At 46.7% G+C, this 16,997-nt stretch overlaps 1 protein-coding gene across 1 annotated transcript in view; it reads left to right on the forward strand.

Moving 5' to 3' along the window:
* The window catches only part of LOC147685121 (unconventional myosin-Ig-like), a 1,601,091-nt gene that overhangs the window by 862,760 nt on the left and 721,334 nt on the right, over nucleotides 1–16,997 (forward strand). The window contains exon 16 of the mRNA XM_086941006.1: nucleotides 3,828–4,035. Within this exon, the coding sequence (XP_086797132.1) occupies nucleotides 3,828–4,035 (208 nt within the window). The remainder of the gene's footprint in view (nucleotides 1–3,827; nucleotides 4,036–16,997) is intronic.

Raw genomic sequence — 16,997 nt, forward strand, 5'->3', positions numbered from 1 at the left:
TTCCAACAGCCCGATCCACAGTCCCAGCAAAGCTGAGACCCGTGGAGCCGAGGTGAGACGTGGGACCGGCCATCTTGGAAAGCCAGCAAAGTGCTTCCTGTGCAGCTCCGGAGGCATCATCTAAGCTGTGCATTCAGGATTGAGAAGCCCCAGCCCTGAGCAGCTCTTGCACTGAAGATCACCTCTCCACACTCACCGAGTGCTGCGTGGGGCCCTTTTGCATTTTTCCTGCTCGACGCGTTGTCCAGTCACTTGCCCGTTGGCTAGTGGCCTCTGTGACAACGAACCTTCAATTTTTCACTGCTGGTGTGGTTGCTCCCGACTGGCCCTTACTCCCTTGAAAAGGAGCAGCCCATCAGACCTTGCTGGTCTGATCCAGAAGCCATCTTCGATTCCTGCGTGGGTTGCATTTGGCAAGGCCTGTTGACTCTGATTTGAGAACCGACACCGCCGACAGCGAGAGCTTTTGTGGGACAGTCTGTGTCCACCTCCTGGTTGTCGTCGATACCTCCTGGTCCAAGTGGCAGCGGAGACAAGCTTCACAACATCTCCTGATCGCAACCTGACATCGCCTGGTTCCTTCCTGGTTCCATCCTGGTCACTAGCTAGTGACCCAGACTCTGTCCCCTCTGCTTTCAGGTACTCTACATCTTCAATCCACCCTTGGATCCAACCGGACTCTTCTCCCCTGGTCGCCTGCAGCATCTTTTCCTCCAGGCTCCATAGAACTCCACGACGAAACCCGACGTACTTTGAGACCTATGCACCCGCTTCCTGTGTGTGAAGTAACAAGAGTACTCCGGTGCTCCTGTAGTGGTTTACACCTCTAGTGTCCGAGTTTTAAGTGGTTACGTTCTAGTCCAGTCGGAAGACTCCCAAATCTGTAACTTTCTAACTTTTACGCACCCTTGACTTCTATTGGTAAACTCGTGTGCCTATAGACACTGCACCCGCATCCTGTGGGCCTCCCCCGACCTATCCTTCATTAGTCCAGTGTAGCCCCAGCGATTCTCAAGGCCCTAGGCCTTTCCATTGTTCATGACGTGGTTCTTATACCACTATTTTAGTATATGGTTTGAGTGGCCACCAGGGCCTATCCATATTTGTGCAACTTTTGTATGTTATATGAAGTTCTTTGTTTAACGCTTGTGCTTCTGTCCTCATAAAGAGTACAGGGGATTATTCTAGTAATAAATACATATATTTTATAATATATAACTTGTGTGGTGTCCTTTCATTTGATGTTAAAAGGATTGCATATGGTAAAACAGCTGGCTTCACATGCCCTCTTTAGTTTAGCTTAAGACTGCTTTTTTCCATGCTACCATTAGGATAGCTGATCTATAAGGTTGACTTACAACCAATCACCATAAGGGCCATTTGGACTGGTGCAAGGTGCTCACTAGAATAGTGAACATCATATAACAGGCCAACTTCTCACAGTATTGCAACAAGCAGGTTGTTGTGTGGTCTTGGTTTCTGTGCCAAGAGGTCCTTCGCCTGTAGAGGTTGCTGGGATGCTTTGTCATAATCCACCTGACAGAAGCTTTGAACGCTAGGTCAAAAGATTTCAGCTAATGTCGCCTGGAGGATCATGAATGTCAGTTTCCCCCCACCCAAGGCCGGCTCAGGGCATCTTCCGGCAGTCGGGGAACCCAAGCTGGCTTGACTTTTTCACCTCCATCAAAAACATGCAGTGTCCAGGCTTCTGTGTGTTGGAGTTCCCAAGGGACACATTAAGGTTATAGTGAAGCAAGGGAGTCCTGTACTCGCTTAAGCCTTTGCTTCTCCTGCCCTCAGTTCCAAAGAAGATCAGAAACAACTGGGCCCAAGTCACCCTAGTGGCTCTGGATTGGGCCAGTGAGTGTGATACATGGAACTTCTTGGAATGAGCATCCGTCTCTAATCATGCCTCTGCTGCAGGAGAATACTTTGTAGCAGTGCAGGGTTCTGCATCTAGTCCTGCATAATCTAAACCTCCATGCATGGAGGTTGTGCTGGATCAATTTTCCTTCTGCGTTCAATTTTCCTTCTGTGGTTATGGATGTTATCCTTGCTGCATGGTGCCTATCTACTAAGTCCATTTATGCTGGATGCTGAGCCTGGTGTGGTATCCACAACACAGACCCATTATAAGTCAAACTGTTGGATGTCTTATTGTTTGTTTGTCTTTGGTCCAGCAAGGACTTGTGGAGGGCACAATTGAAAGTTATTTGTCGGCCCTTTCAACCTTTCTTGGATTTGCTGAACCACTCGTCCTTGTTTAAATCATCCGTCATTTAACACATATATTTCCCCTCTAAATCCCTCATGGTGCCATAGTTAGATCTCATTTCGGGATTGACTTTCCTCGTGTACTCCTGTTCGAGCTGATGTACAGCTTCTTACTGTATCTTCTGGCTCTGAAAACTTTGTTCTATGTTGCTATTTCTTCAGCTTGTCATGCGAGTGGGCTTCAGGTTTCCTGTTCACCAACTTTTGCTCACCTAACGTAGCCTGATACTGCATTTGCGAATATGGAAATTCCTTCATAAATGCAGAATGTCCGAATGTGCAAATCCCATTTGCGATGGCTAATGTCCACCATAATCAGGAATGTAACTTTACACTGTGAAATATATATTTTTCTGCATCTAAATTGAACTTAGGGGTCCAAAACCTTTGAGAATTGTCCCCTTGATATGCAAAGGAATGCTTGCTGCTATCTTCTAGTACAAGAGCGGGTCAAAGAAGGCTGACGACTTGTAGTGGAGGGCATAACCTCCACGCTCTATCAAGGCTAACTACCTAAGCGTTCATTACACACTGGGAGTTAAATTCTGATCGCTGTGCATACAAAAGATTTCCCAGAGATCAAGTTTGCCCAGAGATCAAAATTCCAAGCAGTGTGATAATTACTAAATCCCTGCAGTTTCCCCAGAAAAATGTCATCAGATCTGACCTGCCAAAATGTATCAGGGGAAAAGACAGTTCTGAATGTTATGACTCATTTCCAAGTGAAAATCTTGAAATAGGCGGTATTTACCGCACATGGTAAATACCTCATACTGGGGTGCTGGTATTTCCCAAGGGGACAAGGTACGTCTCCCCCATCTTGGCCCTAATCTTCAGGAGATCAAATGCTGCATGTGCTAGCCAACAAGTCACTTCTTCTATCCAAAAGAACCATGATGCTGTTCATATTGTAGAGGAGCTATGGTCAACTTCTGCAAGTCCCTGTGCCAACCCTGTATCATCAACCAACTAACACTGTACATGGCCTTTGGCCATGGGAAGTCGGAATGGTACAGGCCATGTGCCCTACTCCCTGCACTGATTTAGCCCCTGCTTCTCACAGCCAGCGGCCAGGCCGTTCCCCGTCCGCAGTGCTTGTATCGTAGCCCCATAGTGTACATTCCTTGGGCATGGGCAGGAGGGCTTGGACACAAGGTTTTGCACATTGCTTGTGGTCAGACAGTTGTTAAAGTGTTTGCCTTTGTGCTTATGCGAAGCATCATGAAATGCTCAAGTCAAATGTGATTCTAGAGTCATTAAACTCTTGAGTCAGAAGTAATTTGAGAGTTATGGAACTCTTGCATCAGAAATGTTTGCAGCCAATTCCAGCATCTGAAATGGCCGCTCACATGACTTTCAAATCTTGAGATATGGTAGGGTATGTCCATGTACAGTTTTATAAATGTTACTTTGGACTACACAAAAAATAGTGCTGCATTGTGGGAGTCGAATCTTTCTTCTCAGATATACAATTTTTATTCCATAAAGCCTTTCTTTTGTTGGTGTTACAGGCCTGGCTTCATTGTCACTTCCTTTCTGTCTTCTCCTGATAGATATAAAATGACCTGCGAGTATACCTGGCCCAACCATCTGATGGCAACGGATGGTGAGGCAGCCAAGGCAATCATCGACCAGCATGGATTCCAGGATGACGTGGCCTATGGGCTGACGAAAGTGTTCATCCGCACTCCTGAGACTCTCTTCACTCTTGAGCAGGAGCGTGCCCAGCTCATCCCCATCATCGTGCTCTTGCTACAGAAGGTAAGGCTCAAAGGGGGCACAATGGCATTCAATGGTGCTTTCCTGTTGGGAGTACCTAGGGTTTTAATAATGCTTCTCAGGTGGATTATTGCTGTGTTTAATTGATGCTGAACCAGGTGGAACATTCAGTTGGAGAGAAGGGCAGCCTACTCAAGGTAGCCACAGCTGAGGAAGAAGTGTTGGAGTTCTTTTGAGTCATTATTTTATTTTTTACCTGGCAATCAAACAAGAGCCTTTAAAAGTGTTCTAAAAGGAAAGTTATTCGATTTTGTTACAATTCAATGTTGTTGTAAATAAGACAGAGGATATCTGTGTGTTTGATGTATGCATTGAAGAGTTAGCCTTCTGTTAATACCGTACAAAGTGAACAGTGAGCGTATGCTCAAGTATCGGAGGAACTTGGTATTAATTGGATGTTATTGACTCAAGCACGCAAAAGTGTTCTGCTATAAGGTGTGTGCATGAAGAATTTGGATTGTGTCCATGAGATTCACAGTGGGTTGGCGTCTCTCAAAAGGTTGTTGAAAAGCTGGTTCTGGTGCCAGGAATATCTCTTCAAATTGACAAGTGAGTAAGAGACTGTATCATGTGTGTTGCCAGTTACAGAATGTTGTAAAGTAAAGATTCTACTATGGTGCATACAGGGTAGGCTCAGCATAGTTGGCAAAAAGCTATTTTTTAATATCTCTTGCCCTTTTACCTCACAATTTATGTTTTGGATTAGTTGTGCCTGACCACCGTTCTAAATGGCCAGAAACGTAATCAATCAATCAGGAGTTTGCATTGCGTGGCAACTCTCCTGTGAGGCACTCAAGAAAATGAGGGTGATGGGGGAGGGGGGGGGGGTTGCGGATCCATCTGAGCATAGAGGTTCAGTCGAAGAGCCATGGCTTGAGATGCTTCCTGAATTGGGTCAGCGACTGGGATTGTCTGAGGTGAAGGGGCAGGGTGTTACAGGTCTTAGTGGGGAGGTAGGAGAAGGATCTTCCTCCAGTTCTGGTCTTGTGGATCCGTGGGATGGTGGCCAGGGCAAGTTGGCCGGAGCTAAATTGTCTGGCGAGTACGTGGAATGTGAGGAGGTTTGTAGATATGTGTGAGGACCTTGAAAGAAATTATCTTGTTGACTGGGAGTCAGAGAATTTGCTGAAGGTGTTTTGTGATGTGGCTGCAGTTGGGGATGTCAAGGACCAGTCTGGCTGTGGCGTTTTGAACGTTCTGTAGTTTCTTGAGCTGTTTCTGGGTGATGCCAGCATAGAGTGCGCTGCCATAGAGGAGTCTGCTGGTGATGAGTGCATAGGTGGCCGTCTTTCTGGTTTCTGTGGGGATCCATTTGAATGTTTTTCAAAGCAGGCAGAGCGTGTGAAAGAAGGATGAGGCTATGACGTTGATTTGGTGGTTCATTATGATAGAAGAGTCCATTATGATGCTGAGCTTATGTGCGTGGACTGTTGGGGTGGGACGGGTTCCCAGTGCGGCGGGCGACCAGCAGTCTTCCCAGGCTGAGGGGGCGGGTCCCAGGATGAGTACTTCGGTCTTGTCTGAGTTGAGCTTGAGGCAACTATCTTTCATCCAGGTGCAACGGCCTTCATCCCACTCTGAAAGTTGATTCTGGCGGCTGTTCATTGGTGAGGGAGAGGATTAGCTGGGTGTTGTCGGCGCAGGAGATGTTGTTGAGTCTGTGGTTTCTGACGGTGGCCGTGAAGGGGGCCATGTAGACGTTGAAGAGGGTGGGCCTCAGGGAGGAGTCCAGGGCACTCCGCAGTGGATCTCTGTAGGTTCTGAGAGGAATGGAGGTAGTTTGACTCGCTGTGTTTGGCCGGTCAAGAAAGAGTGGATCCAGTCCAGGGCCTTGTCATGGATGGAGTCTTGTGATTAGGGTGTAGTGGGTGACAGTATCTAAGGTGGCCAAGAGGTCCAGTAGGATGAGGGCTGTGGATTTGTCTTGGTCGAGGAGGGAACAGATGTCATTGGTGGCAAAGAGTAGTGCCGTCTTGATGCTGTGATTGCTTCGGAAGCAAGATTGGGGGATGTCCAGGACGTGGTTCTGTTTGATGAGCTTGTAAAGTTGGGAGTTGATGGCCTTCAAAATGACCTTGGCTGGAAAGGGGAGGAGGGAGATGGGTCTGAAGTTCTTGAGGTCTGTCGGGCCAGCGGATGGCTTCTACAGCAGGGGGTTGATCTCAGCGTGTTTCCAGTCATCGTGGAAGGTGGCGGTTTCGATGGAGCAGTTGATGGTCTAGCGAAGCTCGGGCGATGGAGGTTGCTCCTCTTAGGAAGATGTGGTACGGGCAAGGGTCCGATGGGGCTCCAGAGTGGATGGTCTTCATGGTCTTGACTGTATCATCTGTGGAGAATGAAGTCCAGTTGGGCAGGATCTGTTGGAGTACGGTGTTGTTGCGTGTGGTCGTGACAGGTGTTGTGGCAGGTTCTTGGGTGTCGAAGCTGTTGTAGATCTGCCTGATCTAGTGGTGGAAGAAGGTGCTGAGTTTTTTGCAGAGGTCTTGGGAGGGTGGGACGTCTGTGGTCCCGCTATTGGGCCTAGCAAACTCCTTGATGATGGTGAAGAGTTCTTTGCTGTTGTGTGCATTGGCATTGATTCTGTCTTGTAGGGCTGTTTTCTTTGTGGTTTTAAGGAATAAGTGGTGTGAGTTGACAGTGGTTTTCAAGGTTGCACTGATTTCTGGGGTTTTATTGCTTCTCCATCTATTTGGGAGTTGTCTGCAGGTGCATCTGGACTTGTGGAGGGCAGGAGTGAACCAGCTGGCTTTCTTGGAGTGTTGCTTGCCGGGTGCCTTCATGAGGGGTGCCAGAGTGTCAGAGCAGTTGGAGATCTATTGGTGAAGTTTGCATGCTGAGGTGTTGGCATCTGCTGATGTCGGCGGTGTGGTAGTGCTGAGGAAGGCAATGGGTAAATTAAGTTTACTACAGCAATTGTTGCTGTTTTTTTTAAAGAGCTCTTCATCACAGGCATGTTTTAAATAATGGAGTACAACTTGTTGTGGTTTAGATTAACTTTTTTTGCTGTTGTGTAATCACAAGCACATTCTTTCTGCTTTGTGTGATCCTCAGTGTAATGGCCAGGTGGAGCATTTTTGGTGTGTTTTGTATGAGATAATACAGTGCTTTGTTGAGTGGTGTACATTGTACTGCCTTTGCGAGGGTTAAGTTGTGGTCTTAGAGGACCTACTTCACATTTGAGTACGGAAGAGAGCACTGGTATTAAAGGGCAGGGACTCCCATCTCCGGGTGGTTATGTTTGGTGGCAAAATACATGTTTTTGGAGGTTAGGGTATCACTTGAATTCAAGGAGAAATTTCAAAAGAGAGTGTGCTGTGAACAGGTGCTTTCCAAGAGGTATTCTGATGGCATTAAGGAAGTTATTATTCCAAGTCGGAGCTTGGAAGAAAATTATTAATTCAGGAGCTAACAAGGTTTGTTATAAGTTTACCATGCAGTAGGAAAGGAGGATCTGCTTCTATGGTTACCCCCACTTTTTGCCTGTTGCTAAGCTGTTATTGACTAGTCTGACTGGGATCCTGCTTAGAAAAGACGCCGAGACGGGATCAACGAGCATTCTGCTCCGATCTTTTTACCTCCTCCCCGAGCACTTGCAGAGCCCGATGTATACCGAGTAGGACTCTCAGGCTCCTTGATTTAAAGACAGCATACATAAGACCACATCAACACAAGTGTACAGATCACATCAGTATTCAACAAGGAGTGCAATTTCCAATATATTTCACCTAGTTTGCGACCCCTGACGAAGGGGCTCGCGCCCCGAAATGCATTGGGTGGACACTAAATGTATTGACATAATGATGTACGATATAAATTTCAAGAGAGCTATGCATATGTTGGCAAATGAATACGCGCTTTCACAAATGTAACATGAATATGAATGTTATGCTGATCTAAGTTGATTTCTTGATGTAAAATAAACAAATGTTCTAACGTTCAAATATAAATTAAGTAGTGCTTACTGGTGCCCTGGTGCTTGACCAGGCCTAATTTACCTCATACTGCTTACCAAGACACATGTCTATCGGCTTTCTCCCTAGATTGTTATGTTCAGTAGTTAGGTACATCCCAGATTGGATACTGGGATACCCTTATAAGTCCTTAGTATACACCCCCACACAGTAAATGGTGTGGGAGGTATGATTTCAAGCACTGGAAGAGCCCTCCATTAGACTCTCAATGTTCCCAGTGTCAGAATTCTTGACCTGGGCAGCACAAAATGGTTGCTGCTGCCCAGAGACAAGATTTTGCCCTTCTGCTGCTGAGCCAAGCTCGAGCAGGGGAAGGTAGAACTATAGGCATACTGTCACAGGGAGGTGTGACCACCTCCCAGACAGGATTTAGTGTATTGGGGCAGGATGGGTGCGCTTGCCAGCGCCACTCAGTCTGCATGAGGGGCACATTTGATGTCCCCATGCATAGTCCAGTTCAAACCAGTCTTGGGAGCCTTTGGCTCCCGCTCTGTCACAAAACTGGACAAAGGACATGGGAGTAACCTCCCCACTGTCCATACCCTTCACTGGGAGGGTCCCCTGAATCATCTCAACCCTTTTCTTTGGGTACTTAAGGGCCTACCTGGGTGTAGGTCTCTAGATTCGTCCTCTGGAATCACTGGACTTCGTTTGGGCTCGACTTCATTTCCCTTCCAGTCTGCTGCATTGTCTGAGCCTGTGCACCATACATGAACCTCCCAAGGCCTGCGGGCATCAAAGACACCTGAAGGAATATCCCTTAGAGTGAAGGAGGCAGGCAGCGCGACTAAGTCTGTTGATCCTGCGCTCCTCTGGGCTCCGTAAGGCTCTGCAACATAGCTGGTGGTTCTCGAAAGTTTCTGAGGCCTACCCTGCAATCTCACCAAGTTTGAGGCCAGTATCCCTCGTAGGGTTTGCAATAACCAAACCCCTGTGAACTGCGTCAACTGCAGTTGTAAAGGCTTGTTTGCTTCTTTCCAAGAAGATCTTCAGGCTCTAAGTAGCCCCAACTTTGAGCATCTCCAGTGACCAGAATCTTGGACCACACCACATTGTGTGCATTGTGGCCTGCATCTTTTGGTGAGCTGGTTGAGGTCCTCTCACGACGCCAGTGCCTCCGGCCTGTGGGCCGAATTGATGGTCACCTTTGCTTCTCTTAGGCTCCCCTGATTGCTTGGGGCCTGCCCTGACTCCCCTGCTTGTGGTGAGTCCTCTGGATCTTGCTGGTCCTGACATTCTACCTTCTTCGACATCAACGTTGTTTGCAGTTGCCAAGGCTTATTGGTGTTCCTAACGGACACCAACAACTCTTGACATCCAACCTGGGACAGCTTGTGCACAGTTTCTGGTCTTCCACAGCATTGCCTAGTCCTCACAGCTGCAGAGTCAAGGTCACCGTCAACTATCCTGCAACTCCCTACATCGGTGGGCATTCATCTTCCAGGTCTCCGGGTCACTCCTGAATGACATAGACTCTGTCCCCTCTGCTTGCAGGTACTCTTCAACTTGAAACCACCATCGGATTCCACTGGACATTTTATTCTTCTCCAGCAGAGACATTTTCATGAAGTCCTCCATTGGGTTCGACAGCGGTTTCCAAAGCTACTGCACACCTATGCACTCGGCTTCCCTGGTGTTGGTAACATGGGTACTAGTGTAGCCACAGGTGGGGTGGCTCACCAACCTTCTGTCTTCCACAGGGTTTCTTCGGGGTCCACTGGGAAGGGTCCTTAATCTTTAAAACTGCAACCGCGATTTACACATTGATTTGTACGGAGAATGCGGTTGTGTTCCCACACTGTATACGATCTCCTTGGGGTACCTAATTACTTACCTTTGGTGGTTCCTTGGGGCCCCAGCACATCTACGTCCTCTCGACATTGTCTTAACCTGAGTCGATGTTCTTATACCACTTTCTTGGTATATGGTTTGGTCCCTCCCTGGGGTCCACTGTGTATTAAGTGCTATTTACTGTATTTCTTTGCAAAGTATTGTGTGCATTGTGCATATATCTGGGTAGGAGATATTTGTATGAGTTAGAGAGTATTATAGAATACATACATATTTTTATAAATACTTTGTGTGGTTCTTTTTCACTTAATCTATACAATAAGATTGCATTCTTGTAAAACAAGCTGCTTCACACTCCTTCTGGACTAAGCCTCAAGGCTGCTCTCTACAGCTACCACTTAGAGAGCTTTCTACGGTTGTCTAAGACCTCTTAAATCCCCATAAGGGTTGTCTGGACTTGTGCAAGGTTCCCACTTACATAAGTGGACATCATATACTAGGCCAGGTTCTCACACACGACTATTAAAGTTTAATTAGCGTGATTACTGAAGATGTAAGAGGTGTTGACAAATGCGAAGATGGTAAAGTCATTGAGGGGTTCTCTGAAAATGTTTCCTCAATGGATGTGAATTTTGGATTAAATGGAAGGGCAAAGGCAGTTTCAAGGAGTACAATTCCATGCTAGAAACAAAGCACTCACAAGCATCTGTTATGAGCATTGAGGATCCCACTGTGGTCCATCGAATGATGCTCTTGCTGCTGCCTAGATTCAAGTGTAAATTGAAGAGTTGCGTGCCCCTCATGGAAATTGCTTAAGTGGTTAGTTGTATTCAGTGCTTTAAATGGAAAAATAGAAGTGCAGGTACTCTGTACCAGATTACCTGCTTGTTTCTGAGAAGTGATGGTACTCTCCAATTAAAAGTATAGCATTTCCCTTGAGAAGTGCCGGTACTCTCCCTCTCAAAATAAAAAAAGTGCCGGCACTGGTTTTATTGCTTGGTATTTCTGTTCCTTACAGGGTTACACTACAGTGTTGTGATTTGATTTTCTAATTGTATATATTACCTGATATATACCATTGTCGAGATGCCAAATCATTTATCATTACATGCAACATGGAGTTCCTCCCCAATGTTCCACTTTGCCCTTCATTGTGTCTTTTCTTGCCTCTGGGTGTCACTTTGAAACACTGTGCTCTAAGCTCTAAGTTATACTAAGAATTCTAAGAATACTTAGTATATTTAATATATTCTTAGAATATACTAAGTATTCTTAGTATATTCGAAGAATACTGAGTATTCCCTTGGTTGCTGTGGAAGTTGTTCCCCAGCAGACGTTTACGTATGAGCTCCCTTTAAATCTCCTTTACCTTCAAGTAATGTCCATGTTGGCCTCTGTGAAACTAGCACTAGCACATGCCTGTGCACCATCCTCACCAATAGAATGGGCGGATGGCAGTGTGTAAGGAGAGAGGGGAAAGCCTGCGCTGTTGTCGCTTGACAGTATCCTCCAATTCGTAAATGGAGGACTTTCGTCTGTATACTGCCAGGAGGAGGGCAGCTCCATCGCAAGAAGGCCTTTAACCGTGAGAAAGGTGGTGAAGGCAACATCTGAGCTGAGAGGAGGAAAACCCGTCTTGGGAGCCTCCCGGCTGCTCTCATCTCCTCGTCGCTTTACGTGACATCCAAGACAGGACGTGGTTGCTTGGATACCAGACTTTCCTGGTCCTCGTTAGTCTCCAGCAGGGCGTGGATAGGAGGGGCGAGACGAGAGGGGAGCTAAATCAGCACAGTGACTAAGACGTGCCCCCCCCCCCCTCAACTCTCCCGCGCACACCTACGCACCTGCACGTCTCCAACAAAGAGCTCTCCCGGTTAAAGGCGTGCAGTTAAACGAGCCCCAGGTGCGGAGGGGCCTAGTGGTGTGTGTCAAGCAGGTGTGCGCCAACACGTGTCTCCTGTTATCTGAGCGGGGGCTTCGTTCGTGTTACATAAACGACCCAGGTACAGCGGTGACGCACTAAGTTGTCAGTAGTGCATCATTAAAAATGTCAAACACGAGAGCCATAAATGCACAGAATTCTGTTAAAACGTATAAAGAGGATATTTGAAGCACGCAGAGCGAAATAGCTTCTAGATATCGCGCCTGCGTGTTTCCAACTGTGCAGCTGTTACCATACTCTGGAACATAAGCCAGGGGGTGTTTAGTGCTGAGGTGTGCCGAACTCTGGCAGTTCTCCGGACGGTCACCCAGGGCTTTAAGTGGGCCGGGTCCTGTCGGATCTCAGCACCAGCCGTTCTTAAAAGCAGGTGCCCAGACGGGTCCCTATCGGGCTCTCCATTTTTACCCTCAGGGTGCAAAAAAAACGTAACTCAGCGAAAGTAACATCCGTCACTGATTTTGATGTAACTTCAAAGAGACTACTTTTATTTTATTTTATATAAAGTAAACTTGGAGCGTTATACGTGAGCACCAGCTCATGGACATAGGCATACCGCTCAAGGACATATTCATGTGTTGGCAGACCTCAGATTCAAACCTGCTTTCTCAGCTCGACAGCTCTAGCTGTTAGTCCACCTCCTCTCCCACAAGCATGGAAGCATTTTCTTTATAATATAAAGCGAACTCACAGTTGGTGCTTATTTATCTTATGCACTTTACAAGTATTGACAAAGCCATGGTGCTGGCTTGTTGTAGGTGTAATGTTAATTGTTGTGTTATATATCTGTGTATGAACAGGGGCAGTAAAATACCAGTGGGGCAGTCCACTATGCTAAGTACAGATGTTGTGCTTAAGTGTCTTAAGCCGCGCCCTTAATTACATTGGCCACGCCCCTATGAGAGCCCCCCCAAACAGTGTTTTCATTCCTCTTAAAGCCCTTCGGTCACCATTTCAAACCGCAGCCCCCTCTCATCTGAGGAATAACCAGCATCAGATTGGTAACACAGGCACTCGGGCAATGCCCAAGGGGCCGGTGTCTGAATCCAGCTGTGGGCTGCTTTGTTAGCAGCCTGGGGTGCCGATTTGGCGGTTTCTGCGTTGTTTGATGCCGACAGCAGCCCAGTGGGTGCCTGAGTGGCCTTTCTGGAGGCAGATGGGCGTCCATTACCTCCTCTTTATCAACGGGCAGCGGTGTCACTCCCTTTCTCCAGCTGGAGCGGCCCATTAATCTATGCATATTGAGCGGGGCAGGGAGCCTGATCAGACGTGGCCTCACTTGTTTTCAGGTGTATTATTTCACCAGTGTGTACTGATACGTGCATTTTTTATATCCCCTCCTTTTTTTAAAAAAATAAAATTTCGCTGAAGCAGTGTTTTGCGGAAAGGCAATATGCAAATATGGGCCACTTTTTTCTAGTGTGCCCGGTCCGATTTTTTATCCCAATCTAACCCTGGAATTAACACTGGGTCTGGGGACATCAAATAAGGACAGCCCAGCTTTGAATTGAATAGAGACAGACTAGGATCCTGAACGTCCGATAGTTCGTAGGAGCCTTGAGTCTGAACTCCCTTCACGCGAGTCACAGCTGGTTTGGTGTGCACTAGCGGGCACGGGTGAGCAGAGTGAAGAGGCGGTACTGGAGGGGAGGATGAGAAGCTTGCGCTGGTGGGCACTCACTGGTGGGCAGTGAGAAGAGCTTCTTCTGCAGGGAAGTGCTAAAACGCTGTCAATGGTGGGCAGTGTGAGATGTTGGCGCTGATGAACACCTCCCCCTCTCTCTTTTCCCTCATTTTTGTCTGCGCTGAGGTAATTTACCCTGGTTCCGTTTGGTTCTTTTCCATCTGGTTTAACTCTAAGGTCCAATACAAAGGAAAGATTCTAGACAACAACACCTGGTACGGGAAAGGAATCTCCACCCCCACACAACTCGAAAAGAACAGTACACCACTAACGTTCGAGGCCCTAAAACAAGCCCATAATCTACCAACGGTAGAGTTCTATGAATTCCTCAAAATTAGAGCGGCCATCACAAAAGCAAACTTAGACAAAAAGGTGCCCTCCATCATACAATACATGCACAACTTGAACAAGATAGGTCACCAGACTTCCCACATATACAAACTTCTAAGCCCCACGACATCGAACCTCAACACTAAGGCGGTATGGTTCTGGGAAACGCTGCTTGAGAGACAACTGAGCGAGAGGGAAAAAAGCCGCTTGTGGATCTCGGCCTCCCAAAACAAAGTCTCCCCCCAGGTGGCACAAACCAAATACTTTATTTGCAAAGAACAAGGGAAACCCAAAAGGAATGCCACTAGGGTCCTTGGGCAGTAGTATATTTTACGGAACAGGGGACCCTAGTAATTAGAGATCAACCGAATGATAGACATATACTAGATAGTATATATGACTACTGTCCAGCCGGACAGAGTTTTTTATTTTTCAATTTTTCAGATTAAGGGGTCGATTAGGATCGCGGACGGACTTGAGTCCGTCCGCGACCCCAGAGTATGAGGGAACGTCCGCATGGGCTGCGGCGTTCCCTCATGTGCGATTAGGATGTGACCGCCACCCTGGCGGTCACATCCTGGATATTTAACATTGCGGCGGGTGCTGCTTCAAGCAGCACCCGCCGCAATGTTAAAAGTGCATGTGTAACATTTACATGCACAAAGCGGCAGGCACCGCGCGGTGCCTGCCGCATTGTGCAAATCAAAATCAAGAGTACACATGCTTTTCCACGGCGGAAAAACCGCCGCGGAAAAGCATGTTTTCAAATGCTTCCTAATTTGGCCGGCGGTGTCTGATAGACACTGCCAGCCAAATGAGAGCTTTTCCGCCGCGGTTGTAATCCGACCGCGGCGGAAAAGCAGCGGACAGAAACCAAGACCCACCAGCCATCGTAATGTGGCGGTGGGTCTTTGGTGAGCCCGCAATGGATTTTCCGCCTCCTCCGGGCCGGAGGTGGCTTCCGCCGGCCCAGAGGAGGCGGAAAATCCTCCATCCTAATCGGCCCCTAAGTGTGTAGGTATAACATTTATACAAAAGTGGGCACAACCTGTGACCCACAAAGGACAAGACAAAACATATGACAAAACAATTATGTAAAAGCGCACAAAAGCGGTCTGTACTAGTAATCCATTTTACAGACTGGAATTAAATCATAGCAAACCATTGTTTAACACAATACGTGAATTAAGACAAACATATGGTGCATTATGGTCGACGACGTTTCGATGCAATTTCTAAATGCATGCATCATCATCAGGACAAAAACTGGTGTGTCAAGTTTGTCTTGAAAAGTTTTAAGCAATCTCATTACCCCTTAGCTGTGCATACTAGCATTCCTGGGGGTACTCGGGCTTTCAACCATGGTTGTTTAGCTATAGGAGCTAAAAGTTATCTAGCACAATGTACTTGCGTGTGAGAAATTATTCACAGCGCCTTCGCCGGTGGGGATTTAAATAATGTAGCAGTGCTCGCGTTCCCGGCGGTTTATACATCCATAATAGGGTTTGTAATTCGGGTCTTGCTTGATAGCCGGTATCCTGGGTTCTGGCGGGGATCGCTTCCTCAATAACTTTTAGCTCCTATAGCTAAACAACCATGGTTGAAAGCCCGAGTAAGCTAAGGGGTAATGAGATTGCTTAAAACTTTTCAAGACAAACTTGACACACCAGTTTTTGTCCTGATGATGATGCATGCATTTAGAAATTGCATCGAAACGTCGTCGACCATAATGCACCATATGTTTGTCTTAATTCACGTATTGTGTTAAACAATGGTTTGCTATGATTTAATTCCAGTCTGTAAAATGGATTACTAGTACAGACCGCTTTTGTGCACTTTTACATAATTGTTTTGTCATATGTTTTGTCTTGTCCTTTGTGGGTCACAGGTTGTGCCCACTTTTGTATAAATGTTATACCTACACACTTAATCTGAAAAATTGAAAAATAAAAAACTCTGTCCGGCTGGACAGTAGTCAAATATACTATCTAGTATATGTCTATCATTCGGTTGATCTCTAATTACTAGGGTCCCCTGTTCCGTAAAATATACAAACCAAATACTGGCTGCTACACAGGGCCTACTGGACACCGGCCCGCCTAGCGGAGGTCGGAGTCAGAGAAAAGTACACCTGCTGGAAGTGCCAAAGGGAGAGAGGCGACCTCGCTCACCTGATTTTTCACTGCACCAAAGTTACGAATTTCTGGAAGAAGGTTAGGGACTTCATCACTAAGTAAGCAGGACGGGAAATACAACCAGGCTTTGTGGGGCTATTCACAGCATTCATGGACCCAGATTTAGACTCCAGGGGGGACAGAGACCTGATAGACCTTCTCCTCACTACAGCAGTCAAAACAATACTAGCGAACTGGAAATACACAGGGAAGGCGACTTTCAAAGGCTGGGTTAACTGGATCACCTTCCTCAGAGGGGCAGACAACATAACGGCTCTGCACACACCCAACCACACAGCAAGGGATGAAATGTGGGCCTCGCTAGATAGACACTTGGGTCCAAATAAACCCCCATAGAATCCGTCGCACTCTGCCCACCAAAGCCAATAATGGGCACTGGATGCTCACCGCGGAGAAATATCAAACATCATAATGCTCTGTCTCCCCTCCCCCCACATCTACCTTCCTCTATCCTCCTTTCCTCACTCCTCTCTTTCTTCTCAGTGAGGGTACAACAGTGTTACCTGGAACAATCTACGCCAACCAGCTATTCGTGCGTTTTTCGACTTAAGTGTTTCACTTTAGTGCATCAGATTATTTGCAAAGTATTTAGTAAAAGTGAGAATTTTGAAACAGGGCATGAAAAATATTCCTGGCCCAACATCAATGACAACGCAATTAGTGAACTAGAAGGCGGGCCAGCTCTCATGTGTACCCTATATGCGAAATTGAATTCTGCAATAGATGGAACAAAATGATAGTCCATTAAACCAACCACAAGAGTGATTATTGCACAGCACACGTCCCAAACTCATGTATTTGAAAATGCTCTCAGGTGTGATAATGAACAAAAAGGAGGTTCGGTGAAAAACAGTATTTACTTAGGATCACAGAATTTGGCCAAACCTGTGAAACCCAGATTTTGTAGTTTCGCATTGCATAATTTAGCTACTCAATAGGTACTGCTCTCAGACATCAACATTTAATGCGTTGCCTTTAATTGCTGGCATATGAGGTAAGAGTGTGGGTGAAATCACAATTTTTCAAGCAGTTTT

The sequence above is a fragment of the Lissotriton vulgaris genome, chromosome 10, assembly GCF_964263255.1.
Source record: "Lissotriton vulgaris chromosome 10, aLisVul1.2, whole genome shotgun sequence".
In the NCBI taxonomy this organism is placed as follows: domain Eukaryota; kingdom Metazoa; phylum Chordata; class Amphibia; order Caudata; family Salamandridae; genus Lissotriton; species Lissotriton vulgaris.